The sequence below is a fragment of the Pseudoliparis swirei genome, chromosome 3, assembly GCF_029220125.1.
Source record: "Pseudoliparis swirei isolate HS2019 ecotype Mariana Trench chromosome 3, NWPU_hadal_v1, whole genome shotgun sequence".
Classification (NCBI taxonomy): Eukaryota; Metazoa; Chordata; class Actinopteri; order Perciformes; family Liparidae; genus Pseudoliparis; species Pseudoliparis swirei.
Window position 1 is genome coordinate 3,443,021 of NC_079390.1, and position 17,577 is coordinate 3,460,597.

Consider the following 17,577-nt stretch of genomic DNA (forward strand, 5'->3'; position numbering starts at 1 on the left):
ATATCCTGGTGGTTAAAACTATAAACATTATTATATGTCAGTGAAATATTTGACCGAGAAGCAAAACCCATGCACATTAACAGTCTGGTTTCTGTAGCTGCCTTTTATAAAACATATTCATTAAACCCTTAAACACAGCTTTACCAAATTATTTAACTAACATAAATAAATTTCATCCACAGTGTCTGATAGATACACCCAGATTATTGCAGTTCTGAAACCAGCTGAAAATCAATCTGTAATCATTGTGTTCATTGAATAAGATTGTTTGTTGTTGTTTTGTAAGTGACAAAATTCTCTGGTTCCAGCTTCTCAAATGTGAATAATTGGTTAGTTTCCTTTGTCTTCTCCAATTATTAAACATATAAGTGTAACACGTAAGTGATGAAAATAAAAATGCATGTGGATTTTGTACGATACAAGAAAAGTTAAATAAATCAATTTACTTTTAAAAACAAAACTTTATTGAAAATGAACTGTCTTTCTGAAATTCAACAACTGTCTTTTTTTTTTACAGACAGTAACCGTATATTATAACCATCTCACAAGTAAATTGTACATTTTACAGTACAGGCAGTTATGGCATTCAAACATGTCAATATAAAAGTAGACTGATGCATATTTCAGTTGGCTTGTTAGTGAAGGCAAACACATGGAAGCAGAGTGAAGGAACAATCTCACACACACACACACACACTTTTTAAATCCAGTCTATATGCACACACACCATAAATAGTGGGACGGTCCACTGTCTCCTTTAAATGGCGGATGTCAAATTCACAACTAGGGCATCTTTTGGAGCAGAAGCGTATTCTAATCTCACAGGAATCTCTTTAAACAAATAAGAAACATGAGCATTAAAATTAAAATGAAGGACAGAGTGAACATTATTTTACACAAATATACAAAACAATTTCACAAAGTAAACAAAACAACAACAGTGCTGTTCATCTGCATTTCTACACGAACACCAACGTTCCAGCATTCGTTCAGTTTCAGCTCCAACGTGACATTTAAACCCACATCTGGATTTGGGTCCTCAGTGTTTGTTCATTTTATTGTTGCTAAATATATATTTGTGTCTGGACCTCTCCAGATGACCGTCGCCGTCCACTCCTCGCGTTATCTTCCACACTGCATGTCACCGAGCGCGTGCAGCACCAAAACACAATCAAGTTGCTCAAAGTTTGTAAATGTAAGAATTGTTCTTTCTCACATGGAACAGATTGTTTCTAAACTCTTAGATAATACTGTATATTGAATTGATATTCACAGTAAACTGAAATGTACCTAAACTAAATAACAACGGTCCGTACGTATTTCTAACAGTCGTATTTGTGTCACAGACTTCATTGCTGAACGAGGAATGAAAAAAAAAAAATCTCAAAATTCTTAAACACAGTACAAACCTCTGGAGGGGAAACACAAACACAACTTCAGAGAGCAGAAATAATGTTTCCGTCCAGTTTTGATAATACAGTAGCAAGCGTGGAAGCAGCTGGACTCCGTCAGGCACTGAGCTTCCCCGTCTTCTGGAGTCTCCAGAGCGTCGGCTGTGTTTCTAACCAGCTGATCCACCCGGAATCTCTCACAGTATTTCACTAATAATTAAAAAACTCAAAAGTGTCCAACGGTTGTCGAGACGCGTCTCTTCGGGCGAGAGGGACCCGGAGCGAAAGAAAAGTGGCGTGTCCTTCATCTCGCACCTACAAAGGCCTAAGACACACAAGACGATGCCTTGGTTACCATGGAGACCACAGGCCAATGAGGAGAGAGGCGTAAACCGGCATCCTGTTACCTTTCCTCGCCGCGGTCCTCTTCTACCCAGGCCACGATCTTCCCTTCCCAGCCCGGAATGATCGCTCCATCCAGGAACACCTGCACCCAGACGGCCAGAACATACTCGGCTCTTATCTGTATTATATTCATTATACTCACATTATTGATGCATGTTGGAATGCGTTTAGCACAGATTAAAGGACGATACATTTCTCTCTCGACAGGGTTCACACGCATGTGGGACAATGGAGCTCCAGGACTTTAAAACAAATTTCCATGACCAAACATTTTGTGAAATCTCGGTGTATACACGAGTAATTAATATACCTGTAATGACAGAAATGAATGAGAGACACTAGTTTGATTAAAAGAATAAATATGTATATTAATGTTTATTCTTTGAATCAAACTGCGGAAATGAACATATGAATATAACAAATTTCTATAACTTTTCCAAAACTTTTGGGATTGAACTTATTTTCCAATAAATTTTCCAGGCCTGGAAATAACAATTTTAAAATCCCATGACTTTTCCAGGTTTTCCATGACCGTACCAACGTTCAAAGTTCAAAGTCGTCTTCAGTGTCAATTTTCCAATGTTGAACATAAAGAAAATCGAAAAATACGTTTGTCTCTTTTGTCCGACAAAGTGAAATAACAGTAATAAAGTAATAAATAAAGTGCAAAGAGTTAACAACAACAACAACGAACCCTGACTATGATGTCATCATCCATCGTTTATATTAGTCAGTCTTCTCTCACCTCTTCTTTCACGGTGCCAAACTCCGGGTCCAGGGCTTTGAAGTGGTACCGATAGTTCCCCTCTCGATCCACCGCCGCCTTCACGTCCCTCAGAGTAACCTCCCCCAACCTGCACAACATGCACAAAGACACTCGACTCACTCTTCTTCACGCTTTGGGACTTTTAGATATTATATAATATTATTTTATACCTACACTACCGTTCAAAAGTTTGGGGTCACTTAGAAATGTCTTTATTTTTCAAAGAAAAGCACTGTTTTTTCAATAAAGATAACATTAATCAGAAATACACACTATACATTGTTAATGTGGTAAATGACTATTCTAGGTGGAAACGTCTGGTTTCTAATGAAATATCTCCAGAGGTGTATAGAGGCCCATTTCCATCAACGATCACTCCAGTGTTCTAATGGTACATTGTGTTTGCTAATCGCCTTAGAAGACTAATATCTGATTAGAAAACCCTTGTGCAATTATGTTAGCACAGCTGAAAACAGTTATGCTGGTGATATAAGCTCTACAACTGGCCTTCCTTTGAGCTTGAAGTTTGAAGAACAAAATTAATACTTCAAATATTAATCATTATTTCTAACCTTGTCAATGTCTTGACTATATTTTCTATTCAATTTTCAATTCATTTGATAAATAAAAGTGAGTTTTCATGGAAGACACGAAATTGTCTGGATGACCTCAAACTTTTGAACGGTAGTGTATGGCGGACGAGCCGAAATGTAAAGCGTAAGTATTATAAGCATCACTGCTTGCTGGCAACCGATGGAGACTATGACCACATTCAGAACAAAAACACTGAATATAGACACACACACATACATACACACACGTACCTCTTTGGTATGTTGATCATGGAAGGTGTTGGCGATTTCCCAATAAAATAAAGGATTTTAGTGGAGGCAGAAGGACCGTTGTGGGATTGACAAACCTCTGAAATAAACAAAATAACCAGTCAGTGGACAGCAGAATAATTCTGTGTCTTCAGGGCGTTCACGTCAGAGACTCTGACTCACTTGTGCACGGCCGGGTGTCGGAGTCCGTGTGTTGGCCTTTGCGTCTTGGAGATTTCCCTCTTCCCTGCAGCATTTGGATAAATGTCGACGTCCCTTTTTAATTTTAAAACCACGACATTTTTGCCAAAAGTGAGACAAGTTGCCGGTGTTGGTACCCGCTGTGTGTGCAGCAGGTGCAGCCGGTCGATGAGCGACACGATGCCTTGCTCCAGGGTGTCCAGCGTGTGGTGCTGAGGGTCGTGGTCTCTGAAGTCGTTCCTCAGACTGCGAAGTGAATCTCTGAGCAGCTGAACCTCCTCTGCCTGCCGACAGATACACACACACATTATATCATGTGTGTGTGTGTGTCGAGCACATCCGTAACCAGGGTTCATACACGTGTTGACCAATGGGCTTCCAGGACTTTAAACCAAATTTCCATGACCGCATTTTTTAAAAAATCTCGGTGTGTACATGAAGTGAGAAAATGTCATATTTAATCCAGGGTTCATACACTTTTTGACCAATAGATTTTCCAGGACTTTTCCATGACTTTAAACCAAATTTCCACGACCAAACTGAAATCTCGGTATGAACAAGAACAATTTAGAAAATGTTGTGCGTTTTTGAGCGTCTTTCTTCAAAAAAAACATATTAATTACTTCAAACTCAGCGTAAATGAACATGTGAATATACCAACATTTCCATGACTTTTCCAAAACTTTGATTTAAGTTTTTTTCCATGACTTTTCCAGGCCTGGAAATGACCATTTTAAAATTCCATGACTTTTACATGTTTTCCATGACCGTACGAACCCTGTTAAACTAACAATGAGAATTCCACAGCATACAGTATATACACCGTGTAAATTAACATATGAATGAAAAAAAATTCCAGGATTTTAAAAAAACTTTTGGGATTTTTCTTTTTCAATGACTTTTCCAGGCCTGGAAAATAACCTTTTCCATGTTTTCCATGACCGTACGAACCCTGCTTTCCCCTGTTCTGTCTGACAAACACTATATTTGAAGGCAACTGTCTTACAGGTAATTAACATGTCATACACATACCTTTCAAGAAAATGGGTAATCTGGTGTTTCACGTGTCAAATTATATAAATTATCCTCAATACGGCAAGAGACTGTGATTCAGGAGAACGTGAGCGTACACCTGTGAGACGGTTGTGAGAACAATATGATGAAGCCGACTACCTGAACGAGCTCGTCCATAAAAACAAGACTCACGTCTGACATGGGCGGAGCCGGACTTCCAGGGAACGAATGCCCGTTGTGTTCGGTGCTGGTGGGAATCTGAGACACAAGAAGAGCGGTGTCATGGCCGCCGGACGCAGACTGAATACGAACCTCAAATGTTTGTAAAGGTTTTAGAGCAGAACGAGTCCAGAGAGAAAGAGTATATGTATATATATATATATATGTATTACCTGTGAGATGTTGTTATGCTCCAACTCTCTTTGCAATTCATTCTGCCGAGAGACACACAGTCAGGTCGACCGGCGAGATCCTAAAACTTAATTCATATATTTCTACATCCCATGACGTTAAACTAAATGTTCAAGGCAAAAATGTTTGAGAAATGTCGGTGTATACGTGACGCTGGATTCTCCCTGAGCTGCTGTTGCTATGACCTTTTCAGTTAGTTTTCAGGTTTATATTCTTTAACCCTCCTGTTACCTTCAGGGTCAATTTGACCCCATTCAATGTTTAATGTCGGTGTTCTTTGGGGTCAATTTGACCCCAGGCTGTTTTTCACTGTGTCAAACATATAAGAAATATCAACTTTTTTATATATTTAAAGGGCTATTTAGGTAGTCAACAAACAAACATAAAGTACCTCACACTTAAACTTGGGAAACAAAATTAATTCTAATAATTTTCTGGAGGTTTTAATTGCTGGGGTCAAATTGACCCCGAGGGTAAAATATGTGAGTAAATGTGAAGGTAACAGGAGGGTTAAAAAAAACATATTAATTTTTTCAAACTCAGCGTAAATGAACATGTGAGTATAACACATGTCCAGGACTTTTCCAAAACTTTTGCGATTTCATTTTTTTTAAGGACTTTTCCAGGGCTGAAAAATAACCATTTTAAAATTCCAGGACTTTTCCAGGTTTTCCACGACCGTACGAACCCTGCTCGACAGGATAAAGTGACTGCGTGATAAAGGAAGGAGGAACTGAGTAAATGTACTCTCCTCCTGCATTAAAGTACGTTTTAGTATTAAATTGATGGTAAAAAGCTCAAATACAAATCAAATCAAAAGACCGTGATGGGAGTTTCCAACCGTGAGGTGACGATGAACTTTAGCTCTGAGACTTTGATACTCATTGAAGTGGTTGAGGATGTTTAGCCGCGTACGGCTTCTTTAACCTCCCTTTAAAACTCTGACTTACTTCCCGCTTGTGTTTGAGTTGCTGCAGCAGTCTGTCCTTCTGCCCCGCCTCCTTCTGCACAGCAAAGAGAAACTTAATACAAATCAGGATGATTAAACCAAGTGGCAGAAAACCATGAGAGGGCCTCACCTTGCATTCTCCCCACATCTTGTTGCAGTCCTCCAGCTTCCACTGCAGCTCGGCCTGTGACGCGTAGAGGAGGGTCACAATGTTGCCCCTGATATCACCAGGAGAGGCAACAAATGCCCCCATAATTTCCTCTAATAATTATGATAATTTAATAGCTTTTTGTTTTTTGTGTCCTATCTGTATTGCCTGTACTAGGTAGGTACACAAAAAAATCTATAAATATAATTTTGAATTATAAAAAAACAGAATAATTAGTTATAATTGTTAATAGTTGTTTAAAAAATGTAATAACAATAAATAATCACAAAGAAATAAGAATACAATTGAATATGATTGTCTGTTTTCTGTTTGATTTTTGTTAAAAAAATTACTAAGATTACTGCTTACTAGTCTTAATATGACCATTTTTATGACAATTGCTCATCTACTGGAAGCCTAAATAAGTATATTTCAAATTTTTGAAAAAAGGTTAAAATGTTATTTCACAAGTTTTAAAAACTGACCACAATTTATTTTAAATGCCCCTGGATTTCAATCAGTAGGTAAAAAAATGTCCCCCTAAAAAAATATGTAAATTTCCTACCTCTACCTGGTCACTTGCTATGCACGCCTGAACTGATCAGCACCTACTGAATACAGTTCTGCTAACACGTTTAATTGTCGTGTTTCAAAGACTTTTCATTTATTTAAAAACGAATGTAAATAAAAAAGGAGTATATTTCGTACATTGTGGTTATTGAGCTCGTCCGCCGTCATGCCGGCTCTGAGGAGCTCCTGCTTCATCTGCAGGATGGAGGCCTCCTGAGAGCACAGCCGCTGCTGCTGGGCGTCCTGCAGGTTAAAGAACACAAAGTCCATACAGACACCAGAACTTTGTTCAACCGGGTCAATCGCTGCAGCTCCGTGCCCGTCTCACCTTGACCGCCTGCAGGTTTCTCATCTCCTGCTTACAGCGCAGCAGTTCCCTCTGAAGCAAACAGCAGAACACACACGCTGACGGGTGAATTAAACGACAGAAGAACTCTTTGACGGGAAAAAAGCAAAACAAATGAGGGAATTATTGACCTTCAGCTCCCGAGCCTCCTCCATGCTCTGATCCAAACGGCCACGAACGACGACCTGGGAGAAGAGAGAGAAGAGAGAGAAGAGGGGAGAAGAGAGAGAAGAGAGAGAAGAGGGGAGTGTGTGAGAACCACGATGGACTGAGAGAGACGGGAAATCGATACCCGTGTCGCCCTCTCACTCACACAACCACACACACACACATAAACACACACCCACCTGCACATACACACACATAAACACCCACCCACATGCACATACACACACACACACACACACACAGAGACAGACGCGCACAAACACACACACAGACACACATAAACACCCACCCACCTGCACATACACACACACACATAAACACCCACCCACATGCACATACACACACACACACAGAGACAGACGCGCACAAACACACACTCACACACACACATAAACACCCACCCACATGCACATACACACACACACACACAGAGACAGACACGCACAAACACACACACAGACACACACATAAACACCCACCCACATGCACATACACACACACACACAGAGACAGACACGCACAAACACACACAGACACACACAAACACCCACCCACATGCACATACACACACACACACAGAGACAGACGCGCACAAACACACACAGACACACACACACACACATAAACACCCACCCACATGCACACACACACACACAGAGACAGACGCGCACAAACACACACACAGACTCACACACACACACCCACCCATATGCACATACACACACAAACACACAGAGACACATACACACACAGAGACAGACGCGCACACACACACGCGCACACAAACAGACACACAGGCAGGCACATACACACCACATCTCAGACACACATACACAGACACCCACACACACACACACACAGTAAAGCAACAGAAATGTGATCCATGCCGAACACAATGAGCTGGTAGAACAAAGACGAGAAGGGTGTGACGTCGTGAAGTGAGACGGCGAAAAAGAAAAAAAAGAAAGACAGAAAAGGATAAAGTGTCCACAGCAGGCGGAGGAGCGTCCCTCGCCCTACCAGCTGCTGTTCAGCGGCGCCTTGGTCCGCAGCTAAAGACGCATCCTGCTCATCCTCAGGCAGCGAGCCGCGCAGCAGCAGAGCCTGAGACACGAGACACGGGGACAACATGTGACACCGGAGGTCGCCCGGTTCAGCTGAGACCGGTTACCCCCCCCCCCCCCCACCCCAAAGAATGTGTGTGGCCCAGTTTAGCCAGAAGATGCACTCAGCACTTCAATATATTGTTTTCCATTTGTGGAACATACAGAAGATCAAAAGTATGTTCGTCTCTTGTCCGACTTAAAGTGAGTAATGATAGTGATAAACAAATAAAGTGCAAACAACAACAACAACAAGGAACATTTAGACAACACATCATTTATAAATTAAGAAATATATAAAAACTTTACGTCTGCGTTGCAGCAGCAGTCGGACACGGAGTTAGAGCAGCGTTTTACATCTGAGGCTAAAAGTCTAAAAGATCTGATTGAAAACCAAACACTGATCTATATTTACACACCAGAGACAGAACTCAACACACCTGTAAGGTAGACACCATGTGACGCGTCTCCTGCACCTCCTTCTCCAACGTGTCACTGAGAGAAACGTCCAGGGATGTCTCTGCACACACACACACACACACACACACACAGTTATCACATGTCTAGCGACGTTGAGGCTCACTGCCGGTGTGTAGCTCACCGCCGCCCTCCGGGGGCCGGGGGTCGTCCGGCGGTCTGTCCGAAGCTGTCGGAGACGACATGGGACTGACGCAGCTGAAGCTCGAGAGGGGGACAACATGCATCTGATTATTCCTGAGAAGCATGGGGGGGGCCATGTTAACATGTACTACTTTACACAATTGCACGATGTAAAAAACCCGCACACATCTATCTTATTTTACTTGGTAACGTTATTTTTACTTTATATTCCTCGTCTATTTTTACCTGTACATTTGTATCCTCGTGTATTTTTTTTATCTTGAACACCATCGCTATTGTTTTGCTGCTGCTGGCAATTTTGTTGCGTAACAAAAACCTCTTTCTCTTTATCTTTTTAATATAGGAATTTATGCAATCACACGTTGGTGTAATAAACCTGTAATAACACAGTGTGTACATGTGTAATGTAATCAAACTCTCAAACTGAACACATGTCCCACTGAAGCCCGGAGACAAGATACAAAGACACTCACCAAAATAAAAAACAAGTTTCCAAAGACACCCTATTAATAGAAACTGTGAAACCTGCAGCGTCTATATTTAGATGCAGAAAACAACAACATGAGAATAACACATCATTTCCCCCAGAATCAAAACTTGCCGAGGAGCCCTGAAGTCGTTGTGTGCTTTTCCAGATCAAAGCACTCACACTTATTCGTACAGACATTTAATTTACGGTCGTTTTCTCCACATTGCATCGTAGCACTGTAACATTATTACAGTGTAAAAAAAAAGAGGCATAAACTCACAACCACGGGAATCCACACACACAGTGTCTGGTCTGACCATTTGCTCTGCGTCCCCCCCATCGTGGTCTACAAGTGGGCTAAACCGTTCATAACACTTCCAAAGAGCCCACGTTCCAGGGACTCTGGCATCAGCATCTACAAAAAAACTCTATTTTTGGTGATTCTCCGACACTCACATGTCATGGCAACCGACGCGGCGGACGCTGCTCAGCATCTCTCAGGAGCGCCGTGTGAAACGCGTCTCTCCGAGCGAAGCTCGTCATCATCCTGCCGGTAATCATGAACTTCTCTGCATGTCGGCATAAACACGCCGGCGCTCGCATTGAAACGCACCGAAACTAACGCGATTAAAAAGAAGCACCGCGGGACACAACTGGACATGTGACTGAAGAAAAGTGAAAAGATTGATTGTTTCTGTTTTTTCTATCGTCAGCCTCTGGTCTGCACAGATATCTACGAAGTACTACACACACCTCGGAGGGAAGTTTGAAGTGCTAAAGTCATATGCTCCGTTCTGCAGAGGGACAAACTCATAAAAACATGCAAGACTAGAACGGGCACTCAGTAGATCACAAGATTGGGCTTGACCTTTCCTTGACCTTGACTTGACCCGATTGATCCCAAAATCTAATCAAATTGTCCCCGGAATCATCCCACAAATTCCATGTGATTCAAGAAGATTTGACCTGTTCATGACCCGATCCAAATCTAATCAACAACCAATCATCCAAGATTTTGACCTGTTCATGACCTTTGACCTTGGACCCGATCGATCCCAAAATCTAATCAACTGGTCCCTAATAAATAAATTTCCGCATATAAAAGAGAACTTCAGAATCTGACGAATTTGAGTTCAGATTTAACTTATTATTATGACTTATTGTTAATTATGAGAAATTTAGCTACGTTTTTCCTCTCCCAAACAGTGAAAACAGTCTGAAAAATGTATTTTCATTGATATAATAATAATAATAATAATAATAATACATTTCATTTGGAGGCGCCTTTCAATTCACCCAAGGTCACCGTACAACAAAATAATACAGAATAAAAGATAAACGCATAAAAGATAGAAACATTAAAAAAGAACATAAGACAATCTTGATTAATCAATACGAAACTTAAAAAGAAAAACGGAAACAACAGTATATATACCTATACCTAAACTGTAGCAACCTCCTTGATGAATGTATTAGGCCAACATGCTTTTAGTATTACTAATTCTTTAGCCTGCCATCACATCTTTGCATTATTATAAACAACACAACATGATCCAGCCCATACTGAGCTTATGATGTATGAAAGTAGGTCCAACCTGTGAGTGCTATAGTATATTTTACAATTTTTTTGAAATTATACACATGAATAAAATAATTACGACGACCCTCGTTCTTCAGAAAACATTTCTTAACGCTTCTTATTTTTAGTTGTTGCATCAGAAAGCACGAAGAGGTTCGTTGTCTACCTTTCCTCTGACGGTGTGACGCTCACCTGAATCAAACCTGTCTCATCATGATTAAAAAAACATGTTTATATAAAATAAAACTACCTGCTAGGTTGGGGACTGCCCGGCTCATCCGGAGCTCCTCTTTCATACTGCTTCACCAGAGCACGGACACCACTACAAGAGGACGAAGCAACGGTTATTCATTCATAAATGAGAACTGGAACCCAGTGTGGATAACAAATGGATAAAGAGCAGCGTCAATAGTTCAGAGGATGTTATTTGGGGTTTGTCCACTAGAGGGCAGCAAAGACCACACACGTATGTAAGAAACGCTTGCTGTGCCGGAGAGCATTTTGGATATTACAGAAAAGACGCTAGCAGGGATTCGTGTTTATGTTTATGATTACTGTTGTCACCTCTGGAGACGGGTGGTGCGTGTCGGCTGCGAGGCGTCGAGCCGCGCCGACGCCAGTGCAGCGGCGGCGCCTTGTGCCAGTGCAACGGTGGACAGAGGGTTGTGGCTGACAGAGCCTCTGGTCAGACTCCTCCCACTTCCAGCCCTGTGATTGGCTGAGGGTTTGAAGTGGGCGGCCAACGCCAGAATTATCCTCATTACAGATTTCAGATCACCATCGACGACGTCTGTGGAAAGAAAGGGAACATATGTGGCTTTAGTAACGACTCCGACGTGGAACATTTGGGATTGACATGGGAGGCAGATATCGGAGCTTTATAACGTTTTGATTGCACGGACGATGCTGTGAAATAAAATTTCTACTGTGTCCTTGATGCACGTGGAGAGAAATGTATGTGTAGGAACAAAGAAAACACCAGATGCTCTGAGACGTACCTCTTGCGGATATGTGTGGCATGTGTATGCGTCTGGAGGAAATGAATTGCAAGACTTGTTCCACGTTCTTCCCGCTCTCCTCTTTGTTCTGCGGAGCAACATGGACCCCGTCCAGCGTTTCCCCTGCTGCCATTGTGAATGAGATTAGAGAAGAAAAAAATAAATGATGATGCAACCGTCAGATTAGACATTTCCACCAGTAGCAAAAGAGTATGCCTACATTACAGTTCACGTATACATATAAAATTGCATTTAAACGCTTTTAGCTCATTTATTTATGTATTATATAGAACCCCAAAATACTTCTTCTGACTGTAAAAGATAAGATAAGATATTCCTTTACATTAGAGCATTAAAATAAAAGATACAAAACACAATATCAATACTAAATACTAAAACTAAAATACTAAATATACAGAGGAAACAAAATATATACACAAGGCATTGACCAAAGTGAATTTCCAGCAGGTTAAAGTGTCCAAGAAAATGTTGCATTTTAAGCTAATATTCATGATATTTATAATATAACAATACCCGTGTCTCCTGGGAACATTTAGTTTATCTCATTCTTTCTTCAATATGAATACGCCACGTGAGCCAAAGTGTAATTACCAACTATCTCTATGAGTTGCGTGAGCACCACCCCGTCCTGCAGGTCTCGCCTGAGGCTGGTGATGGGCTGCAGGCCCGGCTTCCTCTTCAGCTGAGAGTTCACCCAAGAAACGTAGGCGGCCAGCTGCTGCTGCAATGCATGAAACACACACAGATCTAATAAACCACAGAGGAACACATACACAACGTCTGTGGAGAGGGGGACAACAACAAAAGAGGCAGAGACCACGGCCTAACAAATTAGTTCCTTTGTTTGTTATGTTGGGACAGGAGGGGGGGGGGGTCAGTCTATTGTCCCACTGCTGATTGAATATAACTTTGGTTGTGAATGTCAATCAGAACATGTCGTGTTCGGTCCAGAGTTGCACGGTTCAGTAGACTTCCCACAGATGTAGGTTCCTCTCTGTATTTCACGCGTTTAGGCCTGTTACTCCATCTTTTACCGGTCTCGTTCACAGTCACGTGACAGCCGGTCGTCAGGGATACGACACCAAAAAAGAAAGAAAACGAACCCATTTTTAAGCACAACGGAGGAAAACAAACCTAAATATAAATATGCGTGTGTGTCTTTTTTTTTTTTAAACATACAAACGCAACTTGGTCAACGTACTTTCTGTCACCCAGGTCCCTTAACTCACGCTACGCAACTGACGTAAACCACTTTTATTTTTCGTCCTAACTAACTTAATAACGTCACTAACTAACGTCAACGTTAACGTAGTGGGACAAACTGAAAACATAGAGAATGTATTTCTCCATTCGTTAAAGTTTGGCACTGTGCTGTTTTTAATTGTCTTCCCCTGACCCAGCGTGAACTCAATAAGCAGCAACACGTGAGCTAACTGGTGACTTGAACGTTACCTCGTTGAAGCCTCCGTGGAGAACCTCATCCAGCAGGCTTCCTCTGGAAAGTGACGCGATCATCTTCCACCTTTAGACCCCATTGAAGCCGACTCAACTAGCTTCGTCGGCTTCATTGATCCACACCACGCCGCTGGAGCCCCGTCACTAGCGTTAGCCGCTGCTGTGCTGCAGCAAACGTCAACAAACCGAGTGAGACGACGACCGTTACTCTGGCCGGGAGAGCCGCGTTCAAGCCACCCGACCGCACGAACACTCACAACTTCCGGTGAAAGGTTTTCACAATAAAACTGCATTTTCAGAATATTTACGGAAATCATATGGAAGGAGGCGATTTGGGGAGAGTTGTCACTCTATGGAGGACTTAAAATGACTTCAGTATAAATAAATAAATGCATGAATAAATACAAGAATAAATAAATAAATGCTTAAATAAATTTATAAATAAATAAATACAAGATTAAATGTATAAATATATAAATACAGGAATGAATAAATATAAGTTATAACTAAACAGGACATCATTAAATAAATGTATTTCTACATTTCTGTATTTCTTCATTTATTTATACCGCCCTAGCTCATTTGAATATAAGGATACGTAAATGTCACGCATAAATAAATGAAGAAATACGTGTGGGGACACATAAATAGAGCTATAAATACATTTATAAATAAATAAATACAAGATTAAATGTACAAATAAATAAATACAGGAATGAATAAATATAAGTTATAACTCAACAGGACATCATTAAATAAATGTATTTAATGATGTCCTGTTGAGTTATAACTTATATTTATTCATTCCTGTATTTATTTATTTATACATTTATTCTTGTCTTTATTTATTTATTTATACATTTATTTAAGCATTTATATATTTATTCCTGTATTTATTTAAACATTTATTTAAGCATTTATTTATTTATTCCTATATTTATTGATGCATTTATTTATTTATTCATACTTAAGTCATTTTAAGTCCTCCATATCACTCCGCTTGTTAGCCAATTGTTAAAATGCACCCCCATTGGTTAACCTGCCACATCCTCGGTAATTGTTTTCCTAAGAAGCAGCGTGTCTCTTTTCATCTGAATGACGTGAAACTCAAACTGATAGCTATGAATAAGGCAGTGCCTCACCCAGAGAGAGTGCAATACAGGGTGTTGTGTCTATATCAGAATACACGGCTGGACAGGTAGATTTAATTCTTTAAATATTTTTGACCTTTTCATTTAATTTAATTATGAATTCACTCTTGTCTTGTATACATATATGAGTAGTCCAGAGGTGTGTAAATTAACTAATATAGAGTACTTACTACTTATTGATTTCAATATGTGACACAGGCACATTTAAAGAGGTTACTTCTCCAAACAAGGATGGAAGGGTGTGTTGACTCAGCAGAGATAATATAAAATGAAAATTGATCTACAGGTAATATTTGAAAGCAATTCAGAACGATAGGGAGCCGTACTGCCTATACTTTTATATTCTGAATTCTCCCATGACCCCTGAATGATATGTATTCCTTTACATCCAGACATTTACACCATAAATGTATGCATACAATTCCAAAGACTGCAGAAGTGTCATCCTCTTTCTCCCCCCCAAATTATGATCTATGTTAACTATCTATCGATGAGTGTTTTTTCACAATTTGTTGGGATTGTTATGTTGGGGAAAATTGTATTTCATTTGACCCAAAAGTTTACAAATTAAAACAGCCATGTGTTCCGCAGTCGTCTTCTAATTGTTTATTCCCAACTCTTACATCTCTCAGAGTTCTCTTCCTTTGTCTCCCTTCACTGCCAACTTGCACGTAAACAAACTGTGAGATTGGAAAATGGAAAGTATGCAGGTAAAATACCACCATACATATAGAATCATCATCATCATCGTGTTCATGTCCAGAATAAAACATTCTTTACAGTAACACAATTCTGTCTATCAAACTGGAATAAGAGTTTAAAGGTCTATTTGTATTTAATTATCAATATCACATCATATAAATCCATTGTAATAACCTATTAAAATATACAGTATATTTCAGTTCTCAATTACAAAGTTTATTACGTAATGTTACACAAGTTGATGCATAAACAGGAACAAAAAGCCAGCATGTGGCCCCATGCCCGCTTCAACATCCAGTTCTATCTCTCGGTAAGCGCAGGACTGAGAAATGTCAAATGCAACACATTATGAGTGAGCCTGTCCGGCTGATCTTATGGGCGGCTCGTAGAACTGGTGGTACTTGGGTTGTTCAGAGATGGAACTGGTGCTTGAGATGTTCTCTCAATCTGGCTGGACTGGTGTGAATGCTGCCCGGAAGTGGATTGTGACGACGGGGCAGAGACTGGCATTGGCATGGCAACACGGTCGAGGATTTGATCTGCGGAAAACAGTCCAAGATAGAGTGATGTAGTGCATGTATTAACTGTCAGAAGTCATTTTTATGATAAAAGAGTAAAGCTAAAACAAATAGTTAACCTCCTAACCCCTTCCCGTGGAAAGAAACGCCTCGAATAATATATCCAAAATGAATCAGGAACATCTCCTTAAAATAAGGCTTATATGCGCATTTCTCATCAGGTGTGAAAGTTAAGAAGCTAAGGAATATTTAACTTAACTATTTTACCATTTCAGAGAAAAATAAGCCATATTTACTGTTTATGTGTTTACTTTGTCCATTTATTTCCATATAGGAATGCTGAAAATATCATAAATCTCCCAAAAACAATTAAAGAGGTTGGAATTGTGAATTGGAAGAAAATTAATCTTCAATACTGCGAATTGATTAATCCCACGAACCATTTTTGGTGCCAAAAATTGAAATGATTCACAAGTTTCATCTTCTCGAATGTGGATATTTCGGGCTTTCTTACTTTTCTTTGAGAGTCAACTGAATATATTACGATGTTGGACTTTGTCAAACTATTTCAGGACATAGGCCCTGAGAATGTGATGAGCATTGATCACTTGTTTCCAACATTTTATAGGCCAAACAACTGATCCCTTAGTCAACAAATTAACAAGCAAATTAATCCATACTTTAAATAATTGTTAGTAAGACATTATATATGTCCTTTAGTGGAATATTATATATCTCAATCATGTAGCTGGAGTCCATGTTCCATACTTTTTGGATTGATCAATTTTGGTGTGTAGTGGTCTTTTGTTTTGAGGGCTAAATATCAATTGTTTGCATGTTAACCTTGTTATTGATAATATATTAACTTGCTAATGCTGGAGGTCGTGACTGTCTACAAATATATCAAAAAGTGCAAATAAGTGTGTCAAGTACATTATTTACCAATTCGCAAAGTGGTCTGATCAAGTATGGAGAGGTAAGGGAGGTAGACGTTGTCGGGTCCAGAAGGAGCGAAACATGCTTTTCCATCATCCAACTCCACACTCTCACCAAAAACACACAGCTGAAAGAAATGAAGATCAAGTACTAAATCCATTGATGTATGTTTTTCCAACTTTTTGAACACTGACTAGAACAAGTATATGTGTGTGACGATGCATATATTCATGAGTTTGTGTACCTGCTTTTTCAGGAGTTCCTGTGTCAGTTTTAGAAGTGTGGTGCTCTGTCCTTCTCTCAGGTCACTGAGCAGCAAAGTGGCCCGAGCCAGAGTGACACTGGAACCGGGTGGCATGCAAGTCCGTCCTGACAGCAGGGTCACAGCTTCCTACTCACAGACAATTACAGACAAAGCAAAGCACTGTCATCAGTTTAAATCATTATACAGACCAACATTTTGTCATATCATGTTTTATAAGAGCTTTTGATATCAAAATCACAATATCTAGTCAGAACAGGAGGTGAAAAACTAACATTGTTAAAACAATAGCAATTTAAAAAAAAAAGTGTACAAAATGCATTATGCTGATGATATGATTTTCATATCCTTCATCTGGTCTGAAATCTAGAGGGATGAGTCATAAAACCAAGAAATAAGTAAACGATGTGATATCGGCTGAAACCCTCAAACGCAGTCTTAACTTGTATAGATCAGTTGTTCCTCTTTAAAAAAGTTATTGCATAGAAGACGGGATTTCAGTAAATGTCAAAGTACATTGAACTGGCGGTTCGACTTTTGTTGTTGCAATGTACTCTGGCACGTGTGTCATT

The 17,577-nt window shown here is 40.0% G+C and overlaps 2 protein-coding genes across 5 annotated transcripts in view; both read right to left on the reverse strand.

The window, feature by feature from the left end:
* Positions 1-441: 441 nt before the first annotated feature.
* On the reverse strand, positions 442-13,644 carry LOC130191787 (dixin-like). Of its 4 annotated transcripts, none has more exons than XM_056411481.1 (21): positions 13,434-13,644; positions 12,573-12,702; positions 11,961-12,086; positions 11,527-11,752; positions 11,213-11,284; positions 8,895-9,007; positions 8,734-8,813; positions 8,211-8,294; positions 7,154-7,207; positions 7,005-7,055; positions 6,815-6,919; positions 6,089-6,142; positions 5,960-6,013; positions 4,991-5,032; positions 4,791-4,856; positions 3,722-3,868; positions 3,567-3,630; positions 3,387-3,483; positions 2,542-2,650; positions 1,799-1,878; positions 442-1,716 (listed from the first exon to the last, which is right to left on the reverse strand). In XM_056411481.1, exons 1-21 carry the CDS (start codon positions 13,494-13,496, stop codon positions 1,707-1,709), a joined length of 1,827 nt encoding a protein of 608 aa, XP_056267456.1. In that variant the 5' UTR covers positions 13,497-13,644; the 3' UTR covers positions 442-1,706. The 4 variants fall into 4 exon arrangements, with proteins under 4 accessions (XP_056267456.1, XP_056267455.1, XP_056267458.1 ...); XM_056411480.1 differs by having other exon boundaries at positions 8,734-8,816; XM_056411483.1 differs by having other exon boundaries at positions 8,895-8,968; positions 13,434-13,643.
* Positions 13,645-15,595: 1,951 nt separating this feature from the next.
* The window catches only part of LOC130190945 (cilia- and flagella-associated protein 54-like), a 36,116-nt gene continuing 34,134 nt past the window's right edge, over positions 15,596-17,577 (reverse strand). Inside the window, exons 55-57 of the mRNA XM_056410595.1 lie at positions 16,988-17,134; positions 16,750-16,870; positions 15,596-15,828 (exon numbers count right to left, since the gene is read on the reverse strand). Coding sequence (XP_056266570.1) covers positions 15,662-15,828; positions 16,750-16,870; positions 16,988-17,134 — 435 coding nt within the window. The 3' untranslated portion in view covers positions 15,596-15,661. The remainder of the gene's footprint in view (positions 15,829-16,749; positions 16,871-16,987; positions 17,135-17,577) is intronic.

Coding starts and splice junctions, on each gene's coding strand:
- LOC130191787 (XM_056411480.1), bottom strand. CDS start 13,496: ATGATCGCGTCACTTTCCAGAGGAAGCCTGCTGGATGAGGTTCTCCAC. Junction 11,753..11,960: donor GCCACACATATCCGCAAGAG/GTACGTCTCAGA, acceptor TTCTTTCCACAG/ACGTCGTCGATGGTGATCTG. Junction 6,143..6,814: donor ACGAGCTCAATAACCACAAT/GTACGAAATATA, acceptor TACGCGTCACAG/GCCGAGCTGCAGTGGAAGCT.